Source organism: Peromyscus leucopus, chromosome 7, assembly GCF_004664715.2.
Source record: "Peromyscus leucopus breed LL Stock chromosome 7, UCI_PerLeu_2.1, whole genome shotgun sequence".
NCBI classification, from domain to species: Eukaryota; Metazoa; Chordata; class Mammalia; order Rodentia; family Cricetidae; genus Peromyscus; species Peromyscus leucopus.
Window position 1 is genome coordinate 117,866,500 of NC_051069.1, and position 24,171 is coordinate 117,890,670.

The following is a 24,171-nucleotide window of genomic DNA, read 5'->3' on the forward strand; positions in this document are numbered from 1 at the left end:
GCCATATTGACATCAACACCCAAGTCGTACCAATTCTGGGGTCCCAATTGTGTTCACATCAGAAAACACCCTTTTCTCTGAGTGACCTTCAACTGCCTCAAAGGCTGTCCATCCCTTCTTCCCCTGCACCCAACCCTGGCAGGGGTACACATATTCAAGAATCCAGAGCCCATTGTTGCCTGCTGGGAGAACTGATCCTCCCCAAGATTCATGGGTTCCACCCTAAAACTTCCTAGCAGGTACCACTAGGCCATCTCCAATGGGCTCTACAAAGGATCACTGGTGACACCTTGTTCTCTGGAAGTCCTGATCCATCCCTCTATGGTATTCAAGGTGGCAAATCCTCAAACCTCGATGCACTCCTCTCTCTGGGAGGACAGCCGGGTCCCCAACTACAAGGGCCAGGGTTCCTGTCAATGGGTTGAAGCCTCCCTGTAGGCAGTGGAGTATCAGGGACAATGTCCTCTCCCCTCCTGTGTGTGTTCTAACAACCTCACAGCTGCTTCTGTCAGGGTAGTTCAGAAGCCTAAATCCCCATGTTAGCACCAAAGCACAGCTGGCCACACCTGTACCTCAGCACAGTAGGTATTGAGGGCAGAAGCTGTGCCTGAATCATTCTGACGATGCTGGAATAGGACCAGGGAAATGTCCTTGAAGGTGTAATCTGGAGACCTAGAAACTTCTCTGTAGAGGGCACCCAGCCAGCATAGCACCCTTAAGGTTTGAGCTGTCTTTGGGCCCACCAAAGGGTAACACTACAAGACCAGCAACAAGAACACCTGGTACGGAGTAGGATGTGTTGTCCTTCTACCATGTCTTCATAGACAGGCTGCTAGACCTGTGGACCTGCCAGCTTCCCAGGAAATGGAGGTTGTAGACATGTGAAGGCTGATTCCCAAGGGCCAGGATGACCCATGCTCCAGTGAGTCGGGCCCTCTAGCTGAAGCTGGAGGGAAAGGAGCAAAGGAAGGAGAAAGAACTGGAGACCAGAAGATGAGGTATAAAAATCTGTATTTATATTACAATGACAGAATGACACAGCACAGCCCCATCTGTTAGACAGGTGGGGTGGGGTCCCATTCCACTCTGCAGCTCGGGTCTCATAACTCACCCACTGCACTGGCACCAGGCCCCTTGTGTAGCCCCAGACTCTGGCACGGAACCTGCCCTAGTGCCCTAGTTTAGAGGCCTGAGCTAACTTGCTTGCTGGCCTGGGCTCAAGACCCTCTGTGCAGACACAAGGGGTGGTAGGCTGACTGATCGACAGAGGCAAGGAAGGCTTGGGGCACACAGGTAGGGTAGGGTTGTCCAGCCACAGTTTGGTGCACAACTCCGTCTGCCTAGGAAGGCAAGCTCAAGCACCTGCAGGATAGGACTGCAGAGGCAGGCCTAGGGCCTCTATAGAGACAAACCTCTGTGTCCTCTCCTGCTAGACCAGCTGGGCCTGCAGCAGGATGGAGGGTCTGGTACATCTGGACCACCTCCCAGTAGGGGGACCCAAGCCTGAGCCTGGAGTTCCAGACTGTTATGGAGCACCACATGGCTCACATGGACAGATGCAGGTGGAGGACATAAGCAGCAGCTATTTTGGTCCAGATTTCTTTCTACAGACACATAATAGCCTTGGCTGAATCCTATGACCACTAGTAATGGCCATACTGTGCAAATGGTAGAGAGCAGGAGAAGGAATAATGGATATGTAACTCTTAGCACCAGCCCCCATGCCTATGGACCACCCCTCACATGTCTGCTAGTGGGAGGGGCAGCTGGCAAGCACCCCTGGGTGACTGAGGAGGCCAGCTCCCAGGCTACATGGGAACCATAGCCTGAAAAGGCAAAGGGCTGAGCTGCCACAAAATTCAGCCAAGGGAGCCACTCTGGTCACCAGGAGTGGACTCTGCTGGCAGGGATGGAAGCAGAATCTAAGGTGCTGGAGACGGAGCAGGGTGTTGATTCAGGGCACATCAGGAGCCCTGGGGTTCTGAGGCCCTGAAGAAAAGCCTTTAAACATAGCTCTGTCCTGTGCTAAGGGTGGGTGTGCTCAAAACAAATGCCCAGAAGACATGCTTAGGCAGACACTGAAGCCCTCAGTTGGGCTGAAAATATAGACAGAACCAGCTTACTAAGATGTTGGCTATCATATTCCATGGATTCCTACCCAGGCCTGATGTCCTCCTGTCATCTTGAGTACCCAAAGGTCAGGTTCTATGCCAGAGCTGTTTCCAGGAACTCCATTCTGCCTATCAGTAGGCCACCCACCCTAAGATGCTCACTGGCATGACTAAAGATAAACAAGAATTTTTCCCCACAGTTTGGAAATTGTTTACAAATGCACCAGAGGAGGTGGCAGGTGCTGCTGTGGGCCAGCACTTGGCCACTACCAAAATATTGCTGTGTGGTGCCCCTAGAGAGGTCTTCTAGTACTGAACGGCCAAAAGAAGCCTCCTAGCCAGGCCTGCACCACCTCCAGAAGAGCTGTATTTATCAGCTGCCTATGGCTGAAACTCCAGGCCCTTGCCCAAGGCCCAGAGAAAAGGCCCCAGGCCAGGAGGCCTGCTGTCTCCAAACTTTCAGGCACAGTCACGCTGCCAGTTACCAGGGAGGCACCACTGGAGGCCAGGTCATAGCCCTGCAGGATACAAAAATCAACCATGGGAGCCACACAGGCATGCACATGTCCCTCCCAGGAGGCTGCAGCTGCTGGGAGGTGCCACCTGTGGGAAAGCAGTGAGGGGGGCACCTGCCAAAAGGCCTGGTGCATCCCATAGGCCACAGGGACATGCTGGTGGCAGTGGATGGGGTGAGACGGGACACAAGGCACACTATGACGATGTGACAGAGGATGGGTCCCTGAGACGCTGGGTCGCTCCCACCCCTCAGCAAACAAGGACACAACAATGGCTAGGAAAATAGAGTACAAAAATCTCCTACAGGAAATAGAGGCGGCACACACTCACGTCCCTTGGCGAGGCTTCAGAGCTTTTTCTCTTTTTAAAAATGTTTCTGTTTTGTGTTTTGGGTAAAGCCTCTGCCAGCTGAGGCTGTCCTGGGCAGGGCTTGTGAGGCCCCTTCTAGGAGCTCCCTGTCGAACTTTTGTTTTCTTTCTTTTTTTTTCTTTCTTTTTTTTTTTTTCTTTTCTTAAGAAAGGGAGATGAGAAAGCTTGGAGGACCCAGTGGTTTCAGCTTGCCACTCAGCTTATTCCAGTCCCCTGCCAGGAATAAAAGCCCTGTCTATTTCCTGTGCAGACTAGACAGAGCCATCTGGGCTGGCAGAGGTGAGCAGGGGCCCGAGTGAGTCAGGCACAGGCTAGGGGCCATCATTTCCAAGTGACCTCAGGCCAGCTATCTCAGGACATACATTCTCTGATGTCCACGTGTCTGTGTGTATGCCATTGTGGGTATGAGCCTAGGCATTGTGTCTACATCTGATGGTCCGAATAGAGCAGAAGCCACCCAAGTTGGTTTGAGGTGGCCCAGCTGGACCCCAGGGGCATCCCCCTGGCTCCTGACATCACGGTAAAGGATTCCCACCCACCTGCTCCAGATGCTCACCCAAGTCCTGCCTTCCACAGATCTCTGTCCACACCTCAGGAGCCTGTGTGGACCAACAGGTAGATGGACAGATGAATGGATGGACAGCTGCACCCGCCTGCCTGCCTGCCTTCCTTCTCAGTCCACTCCTCTCTCCTGGGATCCAATGCTGGGGTTCAAGCTCCCCATGGTGGTCATTAAGGCCCCTACACGGATCCTGCCGAGATTTGCAGCATGACATTTAATACTTCTGGAATGATTAGGAATCTGAGAACAGATCATGGGGGACTACGCTGGGCTCCAGATGTGAGAGCCTGACCCTGCTTCCCTGCATGGGATCAAGCCCTGCGGAGAAGGGGCAGGCAGTTGGAGTCCTGACCAAAGGGTGGGCAGGCAGAGGCAGGCAGACCAGGCAGCAGCTGTAGATTCGAGAATAGCACAGCAGTAGGCTCATGACGAGGCTGGCTTCAGTTAAGGGAGGACTGGAAGGCTGAGACGCTTGGCTAGGTGGGCAGGCAGGTGGGCCAAGAAGCAAAGGACATGGAGCCTACGAAAGGCCAGGGCAGCCAGGCCGTCTGCAAGGGTGCCCATAGCTGCTGTCGCTGCAGCCACTGCTCTGTAGGCTGTAGTGGTCATCGGCATCACTGCTGCTGCCAACACTGTCCAGCTCCCCAGGGCCAAACTCCATGCCCTCTATATCCACCTCTGAGAGAATAGAGAGAGGATGGGTCAGGGTGGCCCCTTCCAAACAAGCCAGACTGGGGCTCCCTTCCAAGTTAGAGCTCACGTTTCCCTTTTATGGAAGTGGAGGCTGGGGTTGGGGGGAGATAAGGGAGGTCCTCTGGGCCCTGAGGTGGAAGATGCTAGGATGGCTCTAGTCAAAGTCTTGGGTTATGAACCCAGACTCTGCCTCATGCTGACCAGTGGTGAACCATCTGCTTTCACACAGCCAGGTGCTGGCTGGCCTCTGGGCCTCCTCGTCGTCTTCCCATCCCTTCTTTGTGTAAGGCTGGGAATTACCCTAGTACAGCTAACAGTAGTTCAGGTGGTGTGGGCACCTTGTCACCACTACCATCATTCTCTCCCTAGGCACTTCCTTGTCCCCCCGGAGCTTTGGGGATTCCTATACCCAGAGGCCAGGGTTGGGCTGCCCCGGCTCCTACCTGGGCACTCACCTTGCTCCGAGTCGTCCGTGGACACAGCAGAACCCGTGCTGTCAGTGCGCACGCGCTCTACACTCTGCACTGATAGTTGCTCTAGGCGTCGCTTGAGGAAGCGATGCTCCCGCTGCAGCTGCTCCTTGATGCTCAGTGCCCTGCGGTCCTGCTCCTCCAGTTTCTAGGGACAGAGGGTGGTCTGTGAGCCCATAGTCAAAAGGGAATAACCTCTTTGGGGAAGAAGCACAGAAGCTTTATAGGCAGGATCCTTACCCATAACATGACCTGCTAGACAGAGCCACAGGATGCCCAGCCAAATGTGTCCCTCCTCGCCCAGCAAGGTAAGCACTTCCTCAGCTTGGTCTTTCACTCTTAGCCTGTTAACTAGCTGTAGAATGCCCAGTGCTGCTGGCCAGTCCCAGGAAACTGAGGCACATGCAGGCCTCGAGCCCTGGGACAGTGTCATCCACACTTTGGCAGGCACCTCCCTCCAGCCCTACCCCTGGATTGGGCTTCCACTGAGTCTCCCTGCAGCATCTGAGAAGGGAGCATCAGCGGGGAGGGAAATGGTAAGGAAGACACCTGCAAGCAGGTCTGGTGTACCCTGCAAGGCACAGACCTTCCTACCTTCTCAAAGCTTCCTGTGTGTGTGGGGGGGGGGCTCCTGAGAAACTGCTGTCCTATTAAAACCCCAGGGCCTTGGATGTAACTTTCAAAGCTACTACCACCTGATCGTGACTCTACCCCTGTGAGGAAGAGCAGCCCTTTCAAAGGGAAAACCCTATCCTGGCTGACCCAAATGTCCTAAGAACACTACACAAGCAACTCTCAGTCTGAAGGCTTTGGGGGACTGTCTCAGGTAAATCTCCCTCAGCCTAGCCCCACACCAACCCCCAAGAACAGTCTCCACCACTCCTCCCCCATCCCTTTAAATGTTGCCTCCTCCCAGTCCGACTGTCTAGGACTGATCCCTTGCCCCCCCTTAACTCCACCTCTTCTTCCAGCTGCTGCCCCTGCACAGCCCGGTGTTATAGAGAATTATCTGTACCAGCCTGGGGCCTGGCCTATCCACCCAACTATACTGCTCCCTGTCAGTCACCACTCAACAACCCAACACAAGGCATGTAACCTCCACACCACCTATCAGCTCCTTTTGGGTCTCCCCATAAACTCCTGACATGTACCTGCTAAGTGGCTCCACAACCCACTTCCAGGTCCTCTGAATCAATGGCTGCCCAAGAGTAGGGATGGCTTGGGGGACATCAGGGTGTCTGGAGAATAGTGGACACAGCATGCTTACCTTGATGTGCATCTTGGCACGTTTCAGGAGGCTCAGAGTGGTGTGTCGTGTGCTGTCAGGGCCCAGGGGTACCAGCTGCTTGAGCTGTTCCAGGTAGAGCCTGAGTTTAGCTCGTCTGAAAGAGCCAGAGACAGACTATCAAGCTAGGCAGCAAATCCCACAGAACTATGGCAGATGTGGCTGGTGGAAGGTGGGAAGTGGCCAGCCAAGCCCCTCCATAGGCACCAGTATCACTGTAGGCCTGCCTCTTGACCTGGAAGTTGCCCCAGACTCTGCCTCAGGGCTGGAGTATCTAGATCCCTCTCCAGGAAGTCCCTCCTGGCCTGGGTAACACATCCCCTCAGGAGCAGCCTGTCACGGGTAACTCTGTGGATATGGTGTCCACATGGTTCCACAGGGCCTAAGGGCCTAGGGAACAAATATCTATGTTACCCATTCTGCCCTGTATAATGTGCTCCAGTGACTCTTGTCCTCATAGAAACATGAGTTGATAAGATCAATGGAGGGATGAGGACCAGTTCTGTCTGCTGAGTTTGTGGTCTCACTGGGAACTGCATCATTCCAGACTTTTGTTCCTGTATCCATTTGTGTGGATCCATTTTTTCACAAAATGAACCATATTCACAGTACTTGTTCATATGCTGTACTGCTCTTCTGCCTGGTGTGTAGCTACAACTAAGTTCACCTCCAGAGGCTATCTCTGACATTACCATGATAACAGGGACGCTTCTACATCTGCACATTCCACCTGAACAGCATCTGCAGGAAACCAGTGTTCTGTCTAAGTGATGCCCAATTATGGAGCTAGCCAGGCCCTATAGGAAGCCAAGGTGGTTTCCAAGTCAGGATGGCTTGCTTTGGACACATTCTTAAAAGTGTAACTGGCAGGTCAAGGACAGAATTTTCTTTTCTTTTTTTTTTTTTTTTTTTTTTGAGGATTGTGGAAACCTGCTGCCCAACTGGTCTGTTGTGGCCAGTGCCCACACATACTTTTTTTTTTTTTTCAATTTGCTTCTGTTTTTGAGAGAGAAAGAAGGTGTGAGTTGGATGGTGGGGAGGTAGGGAAGATCTAGAAGAAGTGGGAGGTGAAACCATGATTAGAATATATTGTATGAAAAAAACTATTTTCAATTAAAAAAAAAAAAAGAGTGGCACCATGCTGAAAGTCTCCTTTTCATATCTGTTCCCTAGTCACAGGGCCCAAACATCCCTACAGACTCCCTCAGTCCTAAGGAGACCTTGGAAGGACAAAATGCAGGAACAGCCATCTCTTGGACAGAGGAGGGGCCCTTGGGTACAGGAAGAGACAATACAGAGATGTTAACAGTCATACAGAGGGTGCGGGCAGGGAGGGGAAGTGCCACCCATGGCCATTATGCCTTTCAAACTGCACCCATTGCTGAGAAAGCACTTTCTCACCTAGCATCTTGGCCCAGAGGTCTTTTTGGTGAACTAGAGTTAGACTTTTGGAAGAACTTCTTAGACACAGGACTGAGGTTGGGCTTAGCCAGAAGGCAGGGTGTGAGTGAGAGTGTGTAAGCCCCTGACTCTGCCTCAAGGCTGAGGATCTTCAATCCTACCATACATACAGGCTTCTGGTTCCATATCACTGCATGCATGGTAACCCGCCCAGAGAGCCCAGATCTCAGCTTCATTCCAGCACAGTGAGTATCCAGCCCTAGGAACTGAAGGGACTAGAGAACAGAGCTGGGCTAGGGGGCAGAGACGGAGCTTTCCCGAGATAGATTCCACTGTCCTGAAGCCACCACTGAGATTTGTCAGGTGGAGCGGCCAGGGACCCTTCTCACCAGGTGGACTTGTTACACAGCAAATAGCAATTCATAAACCCATCATTTAATCATGTCAGCAGCAATGGCTTTTTGGTAATTGATGGAAAGTGCAAATTGACAAGAAACAAAGTATTCCCAAGTTCCCTGTCCCAGAGATGACCACACTGTCATTTTTGGTGTATCTATCTCTCCAGTTCATGAGTGTTAAGTGAGAACATTAGGATACAGAACCACATATGTGACAAGTGACCCACTTTTGTTTAAAAAAATAAAAAAAGCAGACGCACACAAGAGACTCAACAGAAGACAATGAAGCACAGGAAGCATGCATCTCCAGGGATGCGGCTGGCAACGTTTATTTCTTTAGCTGAGTGCTCTTCTTTTCCAGGTTTTCTATGCTTTAAAAACCCCACAGTTACTTTTACAATCAGAGAAAGACATGTTTGTACAAGAAAGAAACACAGCTGAAAGACAAATAACAGTAGGAATGCATTTGCAGTACATATAAAAGACAAAATGGTTAGTATTAGTGATATTTTGAGCTCATACAACACATCAAAAATAAAGAATACTGCCTTCGTGTAACAATGAGCAAAGGACACAAACAGGCAAGTTGCAGAAAATGAAGGGCAACTCTAACATGAACACAGACTCCATCCCATGAGTAATCAGGAAATGAAACTCAAACAAGAAGAGGCTCATTTTCTCCTTTACACCAACTGCAATGTAAAGAGGTGGCTGGAACTCACTTGGACAGTACATGTCACAGTTCCTGTGGGAGAAGCGCCATTGATTTTGGCCCAGACCACTGACCAGTATTTCTACTTCTAGAAATTTGGGAGCTATAAAACCATCCATGGGCATCTGAAAACTCAGCTCAACAATGCTCAGGTCAGAGGGGACCTGGAAGGACGGTTGCGGGCTTCTACAGGCTCTGAAGTCAGGGAGGCTAGGGCACATGGACACAGGTCTGCAGCACTTACGTGGTATTGGATGAAGGATCCAGGTAGGGGTAATGGGTAACAAGGGCCCTTTATCATTTCATGGGCCTCCAGGTGACCAGGATAAGGTCTCTGGGTACAGGGAGTACATGAATAATACTTTAGAAAAAAGTACTGCTTCAAGAGATGAAGAAAAGTCACCTGACCATACACAAGCAATGTAAAAGTAATATGTCTACCCAAACCCAGAGAGTGCACACCCAGAGCAAAGCCTATGGTTGGTGAGGGGATGTGGGGAAGGTCTCCCACCCCTATTCTGAGCACCACAGTCTTAGAGTCTAGGATGCTCTGAAATCTCGCTTAATCCTCCCTAAAGCCACTACAGCACACCAGACTCAATGCTAACATTAATGGCTGTCCCTAGGCATCCCAAACTTGTCAAACCCCTGCGCTTCTAAAGGAATCAGATCTGCCCCTAGAATCCTTAGTATCAGCAACAGCCCCAACTCTCCTCACTGCCGACCCCCTTGACAATGCCACACCTAAGCTTCTCACTGAAAACCCCTACTCCTCAAAGGAAGGCCCAAAAGCTGGCGGCAGGGGCTTAGCTCTTATGCCAGGGACAAGTGTGTGTCAGAGTCTTGGCTGGATGGCAGAGGTAAGTTCCAGGCCAGGTTACTGGAAAAAAAGGGCAATGAGGAATTCCACTACAATCAGTGGTGCGGGACAAGGGGACCCCTACGCTTTTCTATTTATCATCATCATCTTCTAGCAGTTGCTAACAAAACATGTTCCCGTGTGGTTCCACATGGCTACATCAGGCACTTGTGGGCAGCTATGAAGGAGCATGCCAAGGCTCAACAACCATCTCTGTGCCTGGATTAGGGTTAGGGGCCTAGCTAAGGGATTAGGCCTGATCTCTGAATGTATTGGGCCACTCAAGGAGTGACAAAGGGCCAGGAAGAACATCTAGAGCTCTCACCAATACCAGCTAAGACCAAAGACTAGAGCTGAGCCTAGGAGGGTTGCCAGGTCCTGAGGTCAGCAGCAAGTGCTAGACTTGGCAGCTCTAACTGAGCTACTGACCTACAGGGGTAGCAGGCCTATGATTGGCTAGGCACTATTCAAAGCTCCAAAAGGGGAAGTCCCACGGGCCTACCTGAGTCTCTCTGAGGGACACTCCACTGAAGGCAGTGTCCAGAGTATGCCTCTTATGGCCTGCTGGGCAGCTAGCCAGGTATTTCCTTCCTTCCTCAGGACAACACACAAGCCCTTCCTTCAGCCAGCAGCCAGGAACACCTGGCATCGATCTCAGGCCAGCTACAGCCAGCCATGACTGATGTCCCTACCAGGGCCCAAGCCCTAAGCCTGTGGGCTGCTCAGGGCTATCTATGGTCTGATTAGCTAGGTAGAAAGACTCTTCCCTGAGCTGGGTGGCAGAGAGCCCAGGATGCCCAACCACTCTTACTCCATCTTAAATGAAGGGCTTCCATGAGACCCAGTCTAACTATAGGCTTGAGGAAGATGGCAGAGACCAAGGGCAAGGTCACTGGATGTCTGCAGAGGTCAGAAGCCAACCCTTATCCTTCCTAGAGGTTGCCATACCCTTACTATTCATGCTTTCCTCAATGGCATTCCCCATCTATCCTCACTACCAGCTGTCCTCCCAAACATTGCTTCCGGGACGCCCTTACTATATAGGTCAGGCCACTGTGCCTGGGTCTGGACAAGGTTAGCTGGTCTCTTCTGACCTAGGAGCAACCCCAAGCCGGCCTCACACTGGCTTCCATCCCTGTGGCCTGGCCCCTTGGGAACCCCCCAACCACACACAGCCAGTGCAGGAAGTGCATCTCCTCAGGGAACATGGTGTTCTGTCCCTGCCCAGCCACCCGCCCCAACCAGAGTCCTGAATCCCGGGAGAGCGGAAGTTGGCGCTGCACAGGGCGCAGACATGGGGGAGGGGGGAGGGAAAGAACTGGCTGGGCTCCAGATCTTCCCAGTGCACCCAAAGAGGGTTCATCTAGGATGCAGAGTTACACACCCCACCCCCCAAACACCAAGAAGGCAAGACAGAACTGGTCCATTCTATAGATAGGAGCAGAGGTCAGGACAGAGCTATTGCCTAGTGTCTCTCAGGGGCTTTCCCTGGTCCTTGCATGGGGGCTACTGCTTATGGGGCTGCCTGGCCTAAAATACCTCTGCTTCCACTGAGGCTGATGCTGGCAGCCACAAGTATCTCCTTCATCTCCCACCTCCCAGGGCTCAGGCAGACCTTGTCATCACTGGCAGAGGGAAGATACAAATGACAAGATGGAGCAGCCTCATGGGCCACCAGCATACCAGGAGCTGACGAGAGCCTGGGCCAGCTGCCCTCTGGATGCAGAGCATCACAGCTCCTTAGAAAGCAGGCCCCAAAGGCACAGAGGTAAGGGGGAGGGGGCTGAATCCTCTACAAAGGCCACTGTCCTGAGAGCTGAAACAAAGTTTCCAAAGGGGCTTCGGTATAGCCAATCCCACCCATGTCTCCCAGGGAGCAAACTCAGAGTGCTAGCAGCCCCAGGATCTGGGCTCTGAGGCCCTGGTACCCACCAGTTCTGACCCCAGGCTAAACACCAACAATAGGTCCTGGGTCCAGCCCTTGCCTACCAATCTAAAATGCCTGAGAACAGACCCTAGACCCCTGTAGAGCTGATCTTTCCAGAGCCTAAAGCATAGCCTGGCAACCCAGACAGGTCAGGTCTACAAAAGCACCCCCTCAGTGTAGGGTTTGGGGGGGCAGTCACATCCAGTAGCTCACATGGGAATGGGGGCGCCACTTACCTGTGCTTTTCTAGTTCGTTGTGTGAAGACCTGTTTAGAGAGATAGAAAGACAGGGCTCACTCCGAGGCCCAACAACCAGAGCATAAATAACAGTGGCTCTTTGTAGAGAGCCAGGAGCCCTCATGCAGTGGCTAGGAGGGTCTAGGTCCAGGATATCTCTGGATGCTGACAGCTAGGGCAGGTGTACAGCTGCCTACCAAAGGCTACGGTAACCCCACACTGAACTGGGAGGACTGGGGCTGGCCACCTTCCTTCCCTGCTCCCTTTCCCTCAGGCCAACCATGTGCAATATAAGCCATGCAGAGAACCAGTGGCAGTCTGGGCATGTACCACGAAGGCCAGGCCCTCAGGAGACAAGATGACCCTGTCCTCCCACAGCCACTCTATCATACAGATAGGAACACCCAGGACAAAGCTGTTACAGCCAAGTCAGTTCACGGACGCTTTCTGGACCTGTAGATATACAGCAGGACATAGAAGACAGCCATTGCCACTTGTCTCAGGAGCTGCATTATGCCAGAACTTGTCACCCTGAGTCCAAGTTTACCTTCCCTGGGAACAGTGACCCCATAGACTGCTTGAGCCCTACTGGTCAAGCCCACTCAGATCAGAACAAATTTCTGAACACCACAGGTGCCACTCTGGCTTCCAAGTGACCCTAGAATCTAAGGGAATGCCACAAAGCAACAAGGGATTCCAGGTCCCCGGGCTGCCGCCCAAATGAGCGGAAAGCTCAGGACACACCCAGACCAAGTCCCTCCCTGGGCTTCTGCTGGCCGCTGCCCACCTGTTCCTTCTGCTGCTTCTCCAGAACTTGGATCTGGCATCTTTTACCAAAAAGCATGCATACTCTGCCTGCCCCATCACCTACTGAAGCCATCAGGGTACTAGGTCACCCATCTTCCCTCAAGCCATGCTGATTTCTGGGCTCCCTTGTGTAGTTTCCAGGGTCTTCAAAGACCTTCTAGTCACCTGGGCTGGGCCAGAGCCTCAGAATCCCTCCATGAGCCAACCAGAGCCAAGAAGGGCAGCACAGAAGCTCCTCACTGGCCTTGGGCCTTCAGCCCAAGCTGCAGCCCGACTGGGTCTGTACGTTTGCTAGTTTGTGCAGGAGGCTGGGGTCAGCAGGGGCCTTCCGTGTTGAGAAGCCCCCGACCTCCTGCACCAAAGGATGACCTGCGTCTTGTTCCCAACCCTGGACTGGAGGGCCACTCTTCAGCAGTATAGGGGATGGCCTTTCTTGGAACTCTTCCTGCATCCAGGGATCCTGTAGGGGAGCTTGTCACACAGGTTCTAGAAGCACCTGTGCCTGAGGAGAGGTCATGGTTGTGTCAGGTGCTGTCTGGGTGCCACCTTGATCTGACCCTGACCCCTCTGCTCACCTTCTCGAAGACTGTGACTCTGAAAGGCTGGCTCCAGGCCCCTCCCCCAGAGCCACTACCATTAGAGACGTCTCCAGAGCCCACGTCAGTCACAGGGCTGCTGTCCCCTGCCCACCTTGCACCCTGGCCTGCTGGACACGAGCCTGCCCTTCCATTTTCCAGGACACAGAAGCCTTATAGGTTCAGAACTGCCCTTCCACATCTGGGATCCCAGCTTCTCAACTGAGCTGGCCGAGGGCAGCCTCCTGAGCAGTGACTGGGGAGGGAAGGGCTATGCCTGCCACCCCGAAGGCCTTAGGTCTTGAGGGAGTCCATTCTGTCCAAGGAAGCTTTTGGGGAGATGTACCCAAGTCAGAGAGGCCCTCTGCATCCCCTGCCCCTTGCACCCAGGTCTCCATCCCAGCAGAAGGTAGAAGGTAGGACCTCATCCAGGAACAGGAGCCAGAGGTGGTTAAGTGGCCCTGGGCAAGTGACTGAATCTGTCTGTGCCCTGGTTTCCTCTGTTGTAAAATGGAGTTCAAAACAAGGCTTCTCAGTAAATTTTTTATTTATGTGCACTGGTGTTTTGTCTGCATGTGTGTCTGTATGAAGGTGTCTGGTACCCTGCAACTGGAGTTACAGAGAGTTGTAAGCTGCCATGTGGGTGCTAGAAATTGAACCCAGATCCTCTGCTGAGCCATCTCTCCAGCCCTCAAAATAAGTAAGGCTTCTTTTACAAGGTTAGGTCAGATTGCTTACTTGTGTATATGGCAGAAGCATTGGAGGACCTCAGCTACCATCCCTATCACCTGTGGGTTACTCCATGCCACAGGAACCTGAACTCTCAACCTGGGGTTTAGGGCAGACAGAAGCAGGGGCCAGGCCATCTCGCCATGGAAGCAGTAAGGCCTCCAACACACTTATGTCCTTCTGCAAACTGCCCAAAGCAGGGGCTGGGGCTCAGGCAGTTGGAAATTCAACCAGGCCTTGGACACCACAGAAATGGGTCCTTGTGCCAGCCTCTCTGTTTCCCAAGAACAGGCAGGCCACAGGAATGAGCCGCACTCTCTGCCAGGGGGCCCTGAAGCCCCCAGTCTGCCAGGGAAGCTCCCAGACTGACCCCACAGGAGTGGCTGGGACAAGGGTGGCCCCTGGACACTGTCAGGTGTGTCATGGTCCCCACTGCAGTCGGGAAGGTGGAACCTTAGGAGTCCTAGCCATGCCTAAACCCCAACACCAGGGCTACCTCCAAGCACGTACAAGGCCAAGGCATAGAGAGTAGTTGGGCCTTGGGACTCTTGGCAGAAATAGCTCCCTGTAGCATTTTGCCACAAGGCCAGCCCTGCACTTGTAGTTGGGAGTTTCGCTGTCAGTTGGCTGCGCAGGACCGATGGGTACCCAAGGAGGGGTCTCTGTCCAGGTTCCTGAGGGTAAGGTGATGGGCCTAACAGCCAGGCCAGCTTCGAGAAGTGCAAGGGAGGGAGGAGTCCCCAATCCCTCCCTAGGGAGGGAGCAGCGGTCAGCACCAACTGACAACTCCTCTCCAGTCTGGAAAAGTCCAGAACGACTCTGGACGAACGCGGGCGCTGTACGCGTGGCACTGTTTACGGCGGCGGGAGGCGCGGCCGCGGGAAGATGGCGACGCGCGGGCGGGGCCGGCACCTCTTCCAGGCCGGCCGCCCGGGTGCGCGCAGGACTGCGCTGGGGACGCGGAGAGGACGGGGACACTCGGGCGGGGCCGGCCCGAGCTGGCTGGGCACAGCGCGCGGGGGTGGGGGGATGGGGGCGGTACCTGTTGTTTGGGGCCTTGCGCACCAGGCCGGCCGTCTTTGTTTTCTTCCTGGCGAAGTCACCGTCGAAGGGCAGCACAGAGGCGTAGCCGTGCTCGGCCTCTGCGGGACAGACGGTGCGATCAGCGGCCCCCTGCGCCCGCCCGCCGCCCGCCCACCCTGGCACAAAGGGGCGCGGGCTACCTCGGTCCCTACGCTCCAGGTACTCGGCCGCCTCCAACAGCAGCAGCAGGGAATTCAGCTCCATCCTGCCGCCCGCGCACGGGACGGCGGCGGCAGCTGCCCGGCGCGCTCCTGCCGGCTCTGCTCGCCGCACGCCCCGCGCCTGGCGGCACACCAGCCCGACTCGCGGACTCCAGCGCTGGACCGCCACCCTCCGCCTCAGGCCCTCAAATTGACACATAAGGCGAGCGGCGGTCGTCACATCCAATAGGCGTGGGCTCTCTGGCCTGGGGGGCGGATCCTGGACCAGCCTCGGCCAATGGTGACTGGCCGAACGCCTCGGGCAGGGCTGAGAATGTTGACAGATGCGAAGCTTGGCTGGGATAGGCTGGCCCCAGTAGTAACAATTTAGAAGCCCAAGCTTAGCAACAGCACGTGGTGGCCCAGCCCCAGTGCTCGCTGACTGGCGGCCGTCGTGCATGTTAAGTAGGCATTGCGCACCGATTGGGCCAGATCGGCCTATGTAAATTGGGACCGCGGACCAATGGCCGGCGACGGGGCGTGGGGCCAATGAGGGCGCCGGGGCAGGACGCGTTGCCGAGAGGAAGCGCAGCGCGGTGGGACCGCTGCCCGGCCTACGCTGGGGCCAGGAGGACGTGGACCGTGTCTCGGGAGACACCCGGCAGGATGCGCTGCGGACACGCGCCCCGGTGCTTTGTCGTGCCATGCACGTCGTGCGCAACGACCTGTTGCTCGGGGTCAGCTGTACCACAGCCTCGGTGGAAGACCCGGTTTGGGGGCCTGACTGGGGCCGGAGCTGGGATCTTGCTAAAGAACTGCAAACGACACCTGTCCCCGCATGAATAGTGGCTTCAGGGACAGAGACTTGGGACAGAGACGCAGACAGTTGGAACCTAAAAGCTTCTCAAAAAATGTCAGATCCAGAGTAGGCAGAAACACTTAGTTTCCTAGTGTCCATCAGGAGTGAAAGAAAGATCACCAGGTCTAAAGAAGGGGCCCCAAGATCTGCTGTCCCGAACAAGAGAGATCCCGGAGCATTCTGTTTGTGGTGCTTGGTCTGAGGGTAGGGCTATTCCAATAATCAGGTTCTGGTGACCGACAAGAGGGCGAGCTCTTCAGTAGGCTCTTGGCTGTGTGGCCGCTCTAAGTCCTAAGCAGATGGACCAGCAAGCTGGAGAGTTCTGTGGCAGAAGGTGGCTGGCTGGACAGCAGCCTCTAAAATAGAAGGAGGCTTCGTCGCCAACAGCAAAAATTACTAATGCTACACTTTATTGTAGGACCAAAGCGGATGCATGATACACACTTCCTTGTGGATCTCCGTATGCCCCATACGCACATAAGGAAACTTGCAGAGTCCCCTTGAAATAGGAAAATGGAGATCAGTGCCCCTACACTGGTTACTTGGGACTGTTAACAATCCAGGAATGTGGAAACCAGAGCCACTTCGCTCCCAGCCTGGGTGTGAGCCACAGATGTCTGACCTGTGGGGCAGGATTAAGAACAACAGGTGCGCAGATGGAGCCCTGCAAGACCCAGTGAGGAAACTCATGCTGCCGTAAACAGTCCTGTGTAGACACTGAAAGAACTCCTTGGTGTTGGCTGAGGTACCTCTTGGACCAGCCCCACAATCACCCCAAGGCCAGGTAGCCAGAACCAGTTAGTCTGTAGGGTTGCCTAGAGTTGTGAATGAGAAGGATGTCCATCTTTCTGGAGCACTGAGAGCCATGCTGAGCTTTGGGGGTCCTGAGATTAGCACTGGGGGGGCGGCGGCAGCATTTTGATGGGTGCACCCTTGCTTCGGCAGGCTGGAGAATTGCCTCAAAGTGCTAAGGCAAGACCTCCCTCGCCGGCTGCCTCCTGCTACTGGGACAGGATGTTCCAGTGTGCTGAAGTGGAGCACACGGGTAACCACGGCCTCCCAGCCTGGGAAAATTTTAATCTCAACCGAGGACACTAGCTCCTACCAGCTGCGCCCAGGACAAAGCACTTTCCGGTGCAAGAAGGGCGCACCCTCTGCCAAATCCTGCAAACGCTGGGAGAAGTGGACAGTGGTGACCTGGTGAGTGAAGGTTGGCTGTAGAGGAGTCCTAGGGGGCAGGACAGCAGGCCCGCTGCTCAGGGAGGCTGCAGAATGAGCTGGATCCCCAGGGGAATCTGGAAGCTGCTGCTTGGAACAGGAACGGGCTTGCAAGTGCAAAGGGCAAGCTGGTCCCACGGAGACCAGGAGGGGTCTCTACACCCATAGCCTTCACTGTGTGAGGTGGGGCAGAGGCACCCGCAGTGCCTGTGGGCATCTGTGCCCCCAAAGTTCCCAGGATTTGGGAAAAGGAGGCAGCAGCCTGGCTGACCAAGACCCTGTACCTCATCACAGGTCACTTACTGTGACCTGCCAGGCTCACCTAGAGAAGGCCAGTGGGCAGTAAGAAGGCAGACACCTCCACTCTTGGTAGTGCATGGCTGCCAGGTCCTCAGCCCTGTCTTCCCTCACAAACTGGAGGGTAACCCAGCATGACCTGGGAGACAGGACATGGGGCCTCCCCCAGTTTGGGGTGGATGATCAGGGGTTGCAAGTCTTCAATCTGCCTGACCTTTCCTCTAGTGGCCTCCCCCACTTCAGTTTCTCTGACTAGGAATAAGGCTAACACCCACTTCCGGGGCATCTGGAGCGTTGACTAAAGAGTTTTTGATCCAGTATGGGAAAGAGCTGCTTGATCCCCTCCCCCAGCAGAGAGAGAGAGAGAGAGAGAGAGAGAGAGAGAGAGAGAGAGAGAGAAGCTTTTAGGTCTTTCCCCATCTTACCCTGCCCTGGCTTCTTTCTCTGGGATCAGGTCACCAGTTTATGGTACACAGACCCTTATACCTCCCTGCCCAGGTATGGCAATATTGCCCAGACTCCTTAGGAGCACCAGGGAGTGTCCCACACAGCCAGAGTAGAAAAGTTGCTGTGGTCTACTCCATCTCCACCTCTTATTACCTGACCCTGCCCTCTCTCCCACCTTTGGTCTCTTCAGTCATTGGAGTAGACACCTGGCAGCCACAGGGCCCCCGCCCTAGCATCCTGTTTTGTTTACCCACATGTCAGAATCCAGCAGCCTGCACCTGCCTCTCCTCAGACCCTTAGTGGGAAGCTCCTAGAGGAGAGGTCTGGATCTGTAGGATGGTGGGCCTAGCAGGCCCTGGAGAGAGAGCTATGATGGAGCAAAGCTCAGTCCTCTAGAATCTGCTGCTACCCTCACTGAGAGGCTAGTGGTGTACCCACAGCAGGGAAGAGTGTATGGAAGTTCTGTTTGAGTCCATTCCTGAGAGCCATTCTGGATTCTAGTAGGGCCATGAGAATTTGACTGCCTAAGCCTCAGTTTCCCTAAGTACAAAATAAGAATGACAACCTCTGGCTTTTGGAGTGCTTGGTGACACATTGAAGAATATGCATGAAAAGCCCTAGGTGGCAGCAGGCTGAGCACAAAGCCATGCCCAGGAAACAGCAGGAATATGTGCAGTAAGTACTGCAAACCCCTGGCCACGCCCATGGGGTAATGGAGCCCATAGGGGCAGGCTTACCCAGTCACAACCGGTCAGAACCTGGGGTGGAGCCTAGGCTGCCAGGCTGGCCAGTCACAAGTACCAGGCCTGGTCTCTGAGCACTTGGAGGCCTTCCAGAAAGTTTGGCATACAAGAAAACACTGTGTTCAAGAATACAAAAGGAAGACAGGAAAATCAAAGCGCATCAAGATGTAATTAATGGTCTATGTAAACTAATATAATGTCAATATTATTTTTTAAATTTAAAATATAACAGTCCATTGTATTTGTGAATAATTTGTGCAGTATTTTCTTCATTTCAAGCTTTTCCCGCTATACTAATGGGCCATGCATAAGTTAACAATTTATATATTAAATGAATTTTGTAGCCCTAAAGGTCCAAATCTTTACAATGCTTTCACAGAGGAGAAATAAAAAGATGTCCATGAATGAGGGATGAGTGAGTGGGTGAATGGGGTCTCCACAATAGGGAGAGCCAGAATCACTGGCAGCTGAACCACCTGGGCTTTGGCTAAGAGGCACAGGGGAGGGCCCATCCTGGCCCTGCCTCTGCTCCTGGACTCATATGACTGAGGGGTCCTCCTTCTTGAAGGTCATCCATGAACCATAGGGGCTCTGCTGTGCTCTCTGTGTACTGGGGGTGAGAGTCAGCACTGCTCTCAGACAAGGCTTCCTCGTGAGCCTAGGAGAAAGCATGGACTTCTATGCTTCGGGGCTAGAAAGGGCACAAGTGGGGTCCCTATTACCTCCCCCAGCTCCTTCTGTGAGTGCTGTCAGCACCAGGCTCACAGAGGCCACAGGACCCCTCAATCCAGCATGCTGTTAGCCCCACCCCACTCTTACCTGTGAAAGGCACCCAGCACCTCCAGGACATGTCTACCCTGCTCTCTGTCATTGCCGTGCCAGCTAGCGACCCCTCCAGCCCCTCCACCCATCTGCAGCATCTTGAAAACCGGGGCATAGCCGCTGGGTCTGTCTGCGCTGGGATTTTGTCTGGACGTGGGGTGCTAGTCACAGTGGGGGTGACCCCTGCATGGAAGCACACCCCCCACCCAAAAGCCAAGTATTGCGAAAGAGGCGTGGAGTGCCCCCTGGTGGCAATTAGAGGCTGCAGCCAGAATTCTGGCTGGGTCAAGGACACTGAAGGGAGAGGGGAACCAGGCTTCAAACCCATGCTTCCCTTGGCTGCAAGAGCTATCGTTACCACAAGGACACCAAAAGTCCTTCAGAGTCCCATGCCACGCCATACACCCCAGGGTCACTATATGTCTGTCCACTCAGGCCAGGACTCAGCTGAGTGTGCAGTGGAGACACCATGCTGCCTCCCAGCCAGGGCGATCCTGGGGTCCTCAGGGGGAGGCAGATAGGGACTGAGGACAAGTTAGCTGTACAAATGAGACACAGACAAGAGGGACAAGCATCAAGGGGGCCTCTGAAATCTCATGTGTGCAGGTGGGTTCCCCCAAACCACTTCTGTGGGCACTGAGTAGACCCTATGGAGATGACAAATTGGGACTCCTATAGTGACTTAAATGAGACTGTCCCCTATAGGCTCAGATATTTGAACACTTGGTCCCCAGATGGTGGCAATGTTTAGGAAGGTTTGGGAGGTGTGGCCTTGCTGTACAAAGTATGTTACTGGGGTGGGCTTTGGGTGGTTCTAGTCTTGATTCATGTCCAGTTCTCTCTGTCTGCTTCCTGCTGTGGTAAAGGATGTAAGCTCCCAGAATTCTGTTTCTGACACCATGTCTGCCACTTGCTGCCATGCTTCCATATCATGATGGACTTTTATTCCTCTGGATTCCTTAAGCCCAAATAAACTATCTTCTGTAAGGTGCCTTGGTCATGATGTTTTATCACAGCAACAGAAAAGTAGCTAATGCATCAGACATAGAGCTAGAAGCATTCCTCTCTGCCCTCTACTAATGCCACCTCCCAACATCAGGCATAGAAATCTCTGCTCCTGACCCTTCAGCTTGCTAGCTTGTCCCAGGCAGAGCTCTAGGCAGTCTAGTCCCTGAGCACCTGAGGGCCCTGCATGTCACTGCCGTCTGGGGTAGAGGTGTTGGGAGAATGCTGAGGGCCCCTTCCCAGGACCATGCATAGCCAGAGAATAATGAGAACCATGCTGCCAGCTGCCAAGCATGGTTAGATGGCCATGAGCTGGCACAACTCCCAAATTCCAAGGATGGCTCCCAGCACAGCCAGCTTGGACCTGTCTTCAAGTTCTTCCCTTCACTGGACACTTCTGCAGCAAACACTTGATGGATTCTCCTTGAAGCACACAGCTCAGCTCAGCTGCCGTCTGATCCTAACGAGCTCTGGTTTCCCTATCCATGACAGGGGATCCTGCTCTCTTGAAGGACTGCCATGGGGATTGTCATGGACATATAAAATTCTACAACAACAAAGATGGTCATAGTGGGGGAAACTAAGATTCAGGAAGGATGGCATGAAGGAGGCCCTGAGGATCTCTAAGATGTGCCGTGTCTCCACGCCCCCAGGAGTTCCCAAACACAAACTCCAACCATGGATAAGGCTTCTAGAGCCTTCTTGAAGTGTCTTACTCCTGGCTCTGCTCTTGGTGTAGAGATAGTTCCACAGAAGGGTGGAGTGACCAGATATCCTAAATTTATCATGGGAGGCCTGAAATTCCTTCATCAGGGGTGAATGAGACAGTCTACTATCCTCACTGAAGGGTACCTGTGGTCCCAGGCCTTAAACAGGGCAGTTCATGGAGCAACTCCCTTTACCCGACTTATAAAGGTAGGTCAAGGCGCACGCGCACACACACACACACACACACACACACACACACACACACACACACACACACAGATTCAGGCCCCTCTAGAGGGCAGATGCTCTGTGCTGACCGCTCTTCCCTCTGACATGGTAGGACACCATGTTTCAGGGGTTGAAAACAAATGCCCGTGATGTGCATTTGTTCACACTGCAGTGTGCACAAAGGGACACACTACAGTACAGCTCCCTGCGGGCTCTGCAGGTCCTGGCTTCCTGGTTAGCAGCAGCAGAGAGCCTTCTTCAACAGCTTGCAGTGCCACTGTGGTTCAGCTGTCCAGCCAGTGACACAGACACTGGGACGCAGGTGGGGGACACGGCAAGGGCCATTTCTCTGCATTCTGTCCAGGAGGGCAGAAAGACAGAGTCCAACCCTGGGAAGTATGCGTCACCAGTCTACCTGAGCTCTCCTTTCTTATGCTCCCTAGGCTCTGCTCCACTCAGAGGGAACCTCCCTTTAAAACACATTCTCACCAGAAAGCAGGTGTGAGAGCCACTGCTGCCTCTCACAGTCCTGCTTCCCCACCTGTTGTCACACAGGTACCCATCTTCCAGACACTGGGCACTTAAAAAGACCCAAGGACTCAGGCCCCAACAGCAGACAAAGGCCCTGTCACCATGGGAATCCCGGCCTGGACCTGGCTCTTGCATTCTTCCCAGAATAGCCAATGAGGCAGTCCCCAGACTGCTGGCTAGTACAGATCTAAAACTAACACCATCAAGGTGGAGTGGCCAAAGGCATGTGCCCTGCCCCTTCGCCTAGCATAGGCCAGAGGTCTTAGCTGCAGGATGTGCAATAGCTGGGGAGCCAGGCACCCCTCCAAGATGCAGGGGAAGGGTGGCCAGCCCCTCCTGAATGATGACAGAAGGACAGGTTCTGACATCCAATTGTCCCCAAGGCACAGATGCCCCAGTCTTCCAGAAGAAAATCCACATCAGCACCAACACCATCACCTACCCAACAGAGACAAGGACTCGGTGTTCATACAAGACGCCAGAGCGTATGCAATCCTTAAATAGATTTATGGAAATGGTTTCGAATTACAGCATTTAGAAAATAAAAATAATCTCAATACATAATATTCCCTCTGTTATATACTCTCCCCCCCAACCCCCGCACAGAAGCCATTTTTGTGCATGTGTATTCCACTGCTAAACTGCGATTGGATTTCATCCTATAAAAGAAGCAGTAGGTGTGTCATCTCTCTAAAAATAAAGCTGTAATCATCATTGCAACGTGAAGCCTGAGATTGAAGCCTGAGGAGGTGTCTGTGCGTCTCAGCCTGTCCAGGCCGCGCTGAGGTCTGAGGAAGTGGGTTAGTCCCGGTGGGTGCAGAGGAAGGAGGAAATGTTAGCCGAGTGGCGGCTGCCTGATGAGTCCAGTCCCAAACACCTGAGAGCACAGCCTAGGTACCGGCGGAAGGTCAGCCCCTGCTCCGCCAGCAAGGGGCAATGGTATAGATGCTGAGAGCATGCCTGCTGCCCCAGGAGACCACTGTGTCTGCTTCCTACATTCCCCCTTCAAAATAGAAATGAGATGTATGTTGTTGAGCAGGGTCCTGAGGCAGGTGGTGAGCACGAGGGAATGAGGTGGGTGTAAACAGCAGGGAGCCCTGCTATGACGTCGGGGCCTAGAGCCTCCTGGCTTCTGCTTCCAGATTCTCAGCTACAGAAGAGAACATACAGAATTGGCCCTCTCCTGCCTGCCCAGTATGCACAGCTGGCGCAAAGCGCCATTAGATGGGCAAGAGAAGAAGAGAGTCCAACCCTGCCTGGTTAGGTACCTTGACCTGGAAGCAGCAACAGGGCATCCCTGGGTCCCTCCTCTGAATAAAGCTGGCCTCTCATTGGCCCCACGCCAGGACTGGTGTCTCCACAGGTGGAGAGGCCAGGGGGAGTAGACAGAGGCTCTGAACATTCTGGAAACCCGGGCAGGTCTGCAGCAGCAGCAGCAGCAGCAGCAGCAGCAGCTTGATGAGATGCGATGAGGCCCTCCCGCAGCACAGCCTGGACAGGGCACACACAGGCACAGCACCTCCCTTCCTGGAGACCCTGGCTAGGACCCAAGACAGGCATAGTGCCTCTGGCCCTGAGTCTCCAGTCCACTCAGCTGGGACATGCCAGGCACCGCATCACATGCCTGCCTTGTCACTGTAGAAAGGTGTAACATGGAACATGTAGCAGTGTGTGCACACACGGACTGGCTTCACCTGCCCGTAGCGCGGGAGCGGTGCTGAGTGTGATGAGCAGCGGGAACAGAAGATCTGGAAGCCAAGGGGTAGAAGAAGGCAGTGAGCAGACAGGGCCTTTGTCAGCCCCTTTACACAGCCCTCCCACCAAACCAGACAAAACCATGATGGGTGGGAGTCAGCCTGACCCAGACCCTGCACACTATGGAGCTGGAACTTTCTGGAAACTCTGGGCAGGGCTGACCCAGTAGGTCAGGCTTCTTGAAAGTCACTAGGCCCCTCTCCATAACCACTGCAGACTCCTTCTCAAGCCCCATTCCCACCCCTTCCTTGTTCTCACCTCGGAGGGGCCAGGATTGCGCCTGGATACTACCTAGGAATGGCCTAGTACATGGAGCCAGCACAGCACCTAGAACCTGGATGGGCACCTGCACAAGGACTACAGAAACCTGACTTCTAAACCCTGATGCTGTGCTTGGGGACAGTCCCCACACAACCCCAAAGATGCAGAGGGCTAGCGGGGCCCCACCCACCTTCCCACAGCTGCGGCAGTGGTGCTTCCTGCGGATGACGGTAAAGGGAGCTTTACAGGAGGTGCAGAAGCCACAGGCCTCATCTGGCACCCACTCAGGAGGGTCTGTCACAACAAGAGCAACAGGGCATCAGACATGGAGAGTGCTGGGCTGGGGGCAGGGAAAGGGCAGAGGCCTGGCTGGTGGAGAGACACCTCCTATCCCGCTCCTCTGGTCCTGCTCTGGACTTGCCA

General features: G+C 53.9%; 2 protein-coding genes across 3 annotated transcripts in view; both read right to left on the reverse strand.

Moving 5' to 3' along the window:
- Nucleotides 1-994: 994 nt before the first annotated feature.
- On the reverse strand, nucleotides 995-15,089 carry Mxd4 (MAX dimerization protein 4). 2 transcript variants are annotated; one of them, XM_028870782.2, is made up of 6 exons: nucleotides 14,875-15,086; nucleotides 14,694-14,793; nucleotides 11,540-11,569; nucleotides 5,989-6,103; nucleotides 4,707-4,869; nucleotides 995-4,236 (listed from the first exon to the last, which is right to left on the reverse strand). In XM_028870782.2, the coding sequence occupies exons 1-6, from the start codon at nucleotides 14,936-14,938 to the stop codon at nucleotides 4,079-4,081; spliced, it is 630 nt and encodes a 209-aa protein (XP_028726615.1). In that variant the 5' UTR covers nucleotides 14,939-15,086; the 3' UTR covers nucleotides 995-4,078. The 2 variants fall into 2 exon arrangements, with proteins under 2 accessions (XP_028726615.1, XP_037064061.1); XM_037208166.1 differs by lacking the exon at nucleotides 11,540-11,569 and having other exon boundaries at nucleotides 14,875-15,089.
- Nucleotides 15,090-22,197: 7,108 nt separating this feature from the next.
- The window catches only part of Zfyve28 (zinc finger FYVE-type containing 28), a 99,726-nt gene continuing 97,752 nt past the window's right edge, over nucleotides 22,198-24,171 (reverse strand). The window contains exons 12-13 of the mRNA XM_028870784.2: nucleotides 23,939-24,042; nucleotides 22,198-23,480 (exon numbers count right to left, since the gene is read on the reverse strand). Of these exons, the coding sequence (XP_028726617.1) occupies nucleotides 23,349-23,480; nucleotides 23,939-24,042 (236 nt within the window). The 3' untranslated portion in view covers nucleotides 22,198-23,348. The remainder of the gene's footprint in view (nucleotides 23,481-23,938; nucleotides 24,043-24,171) is intronic.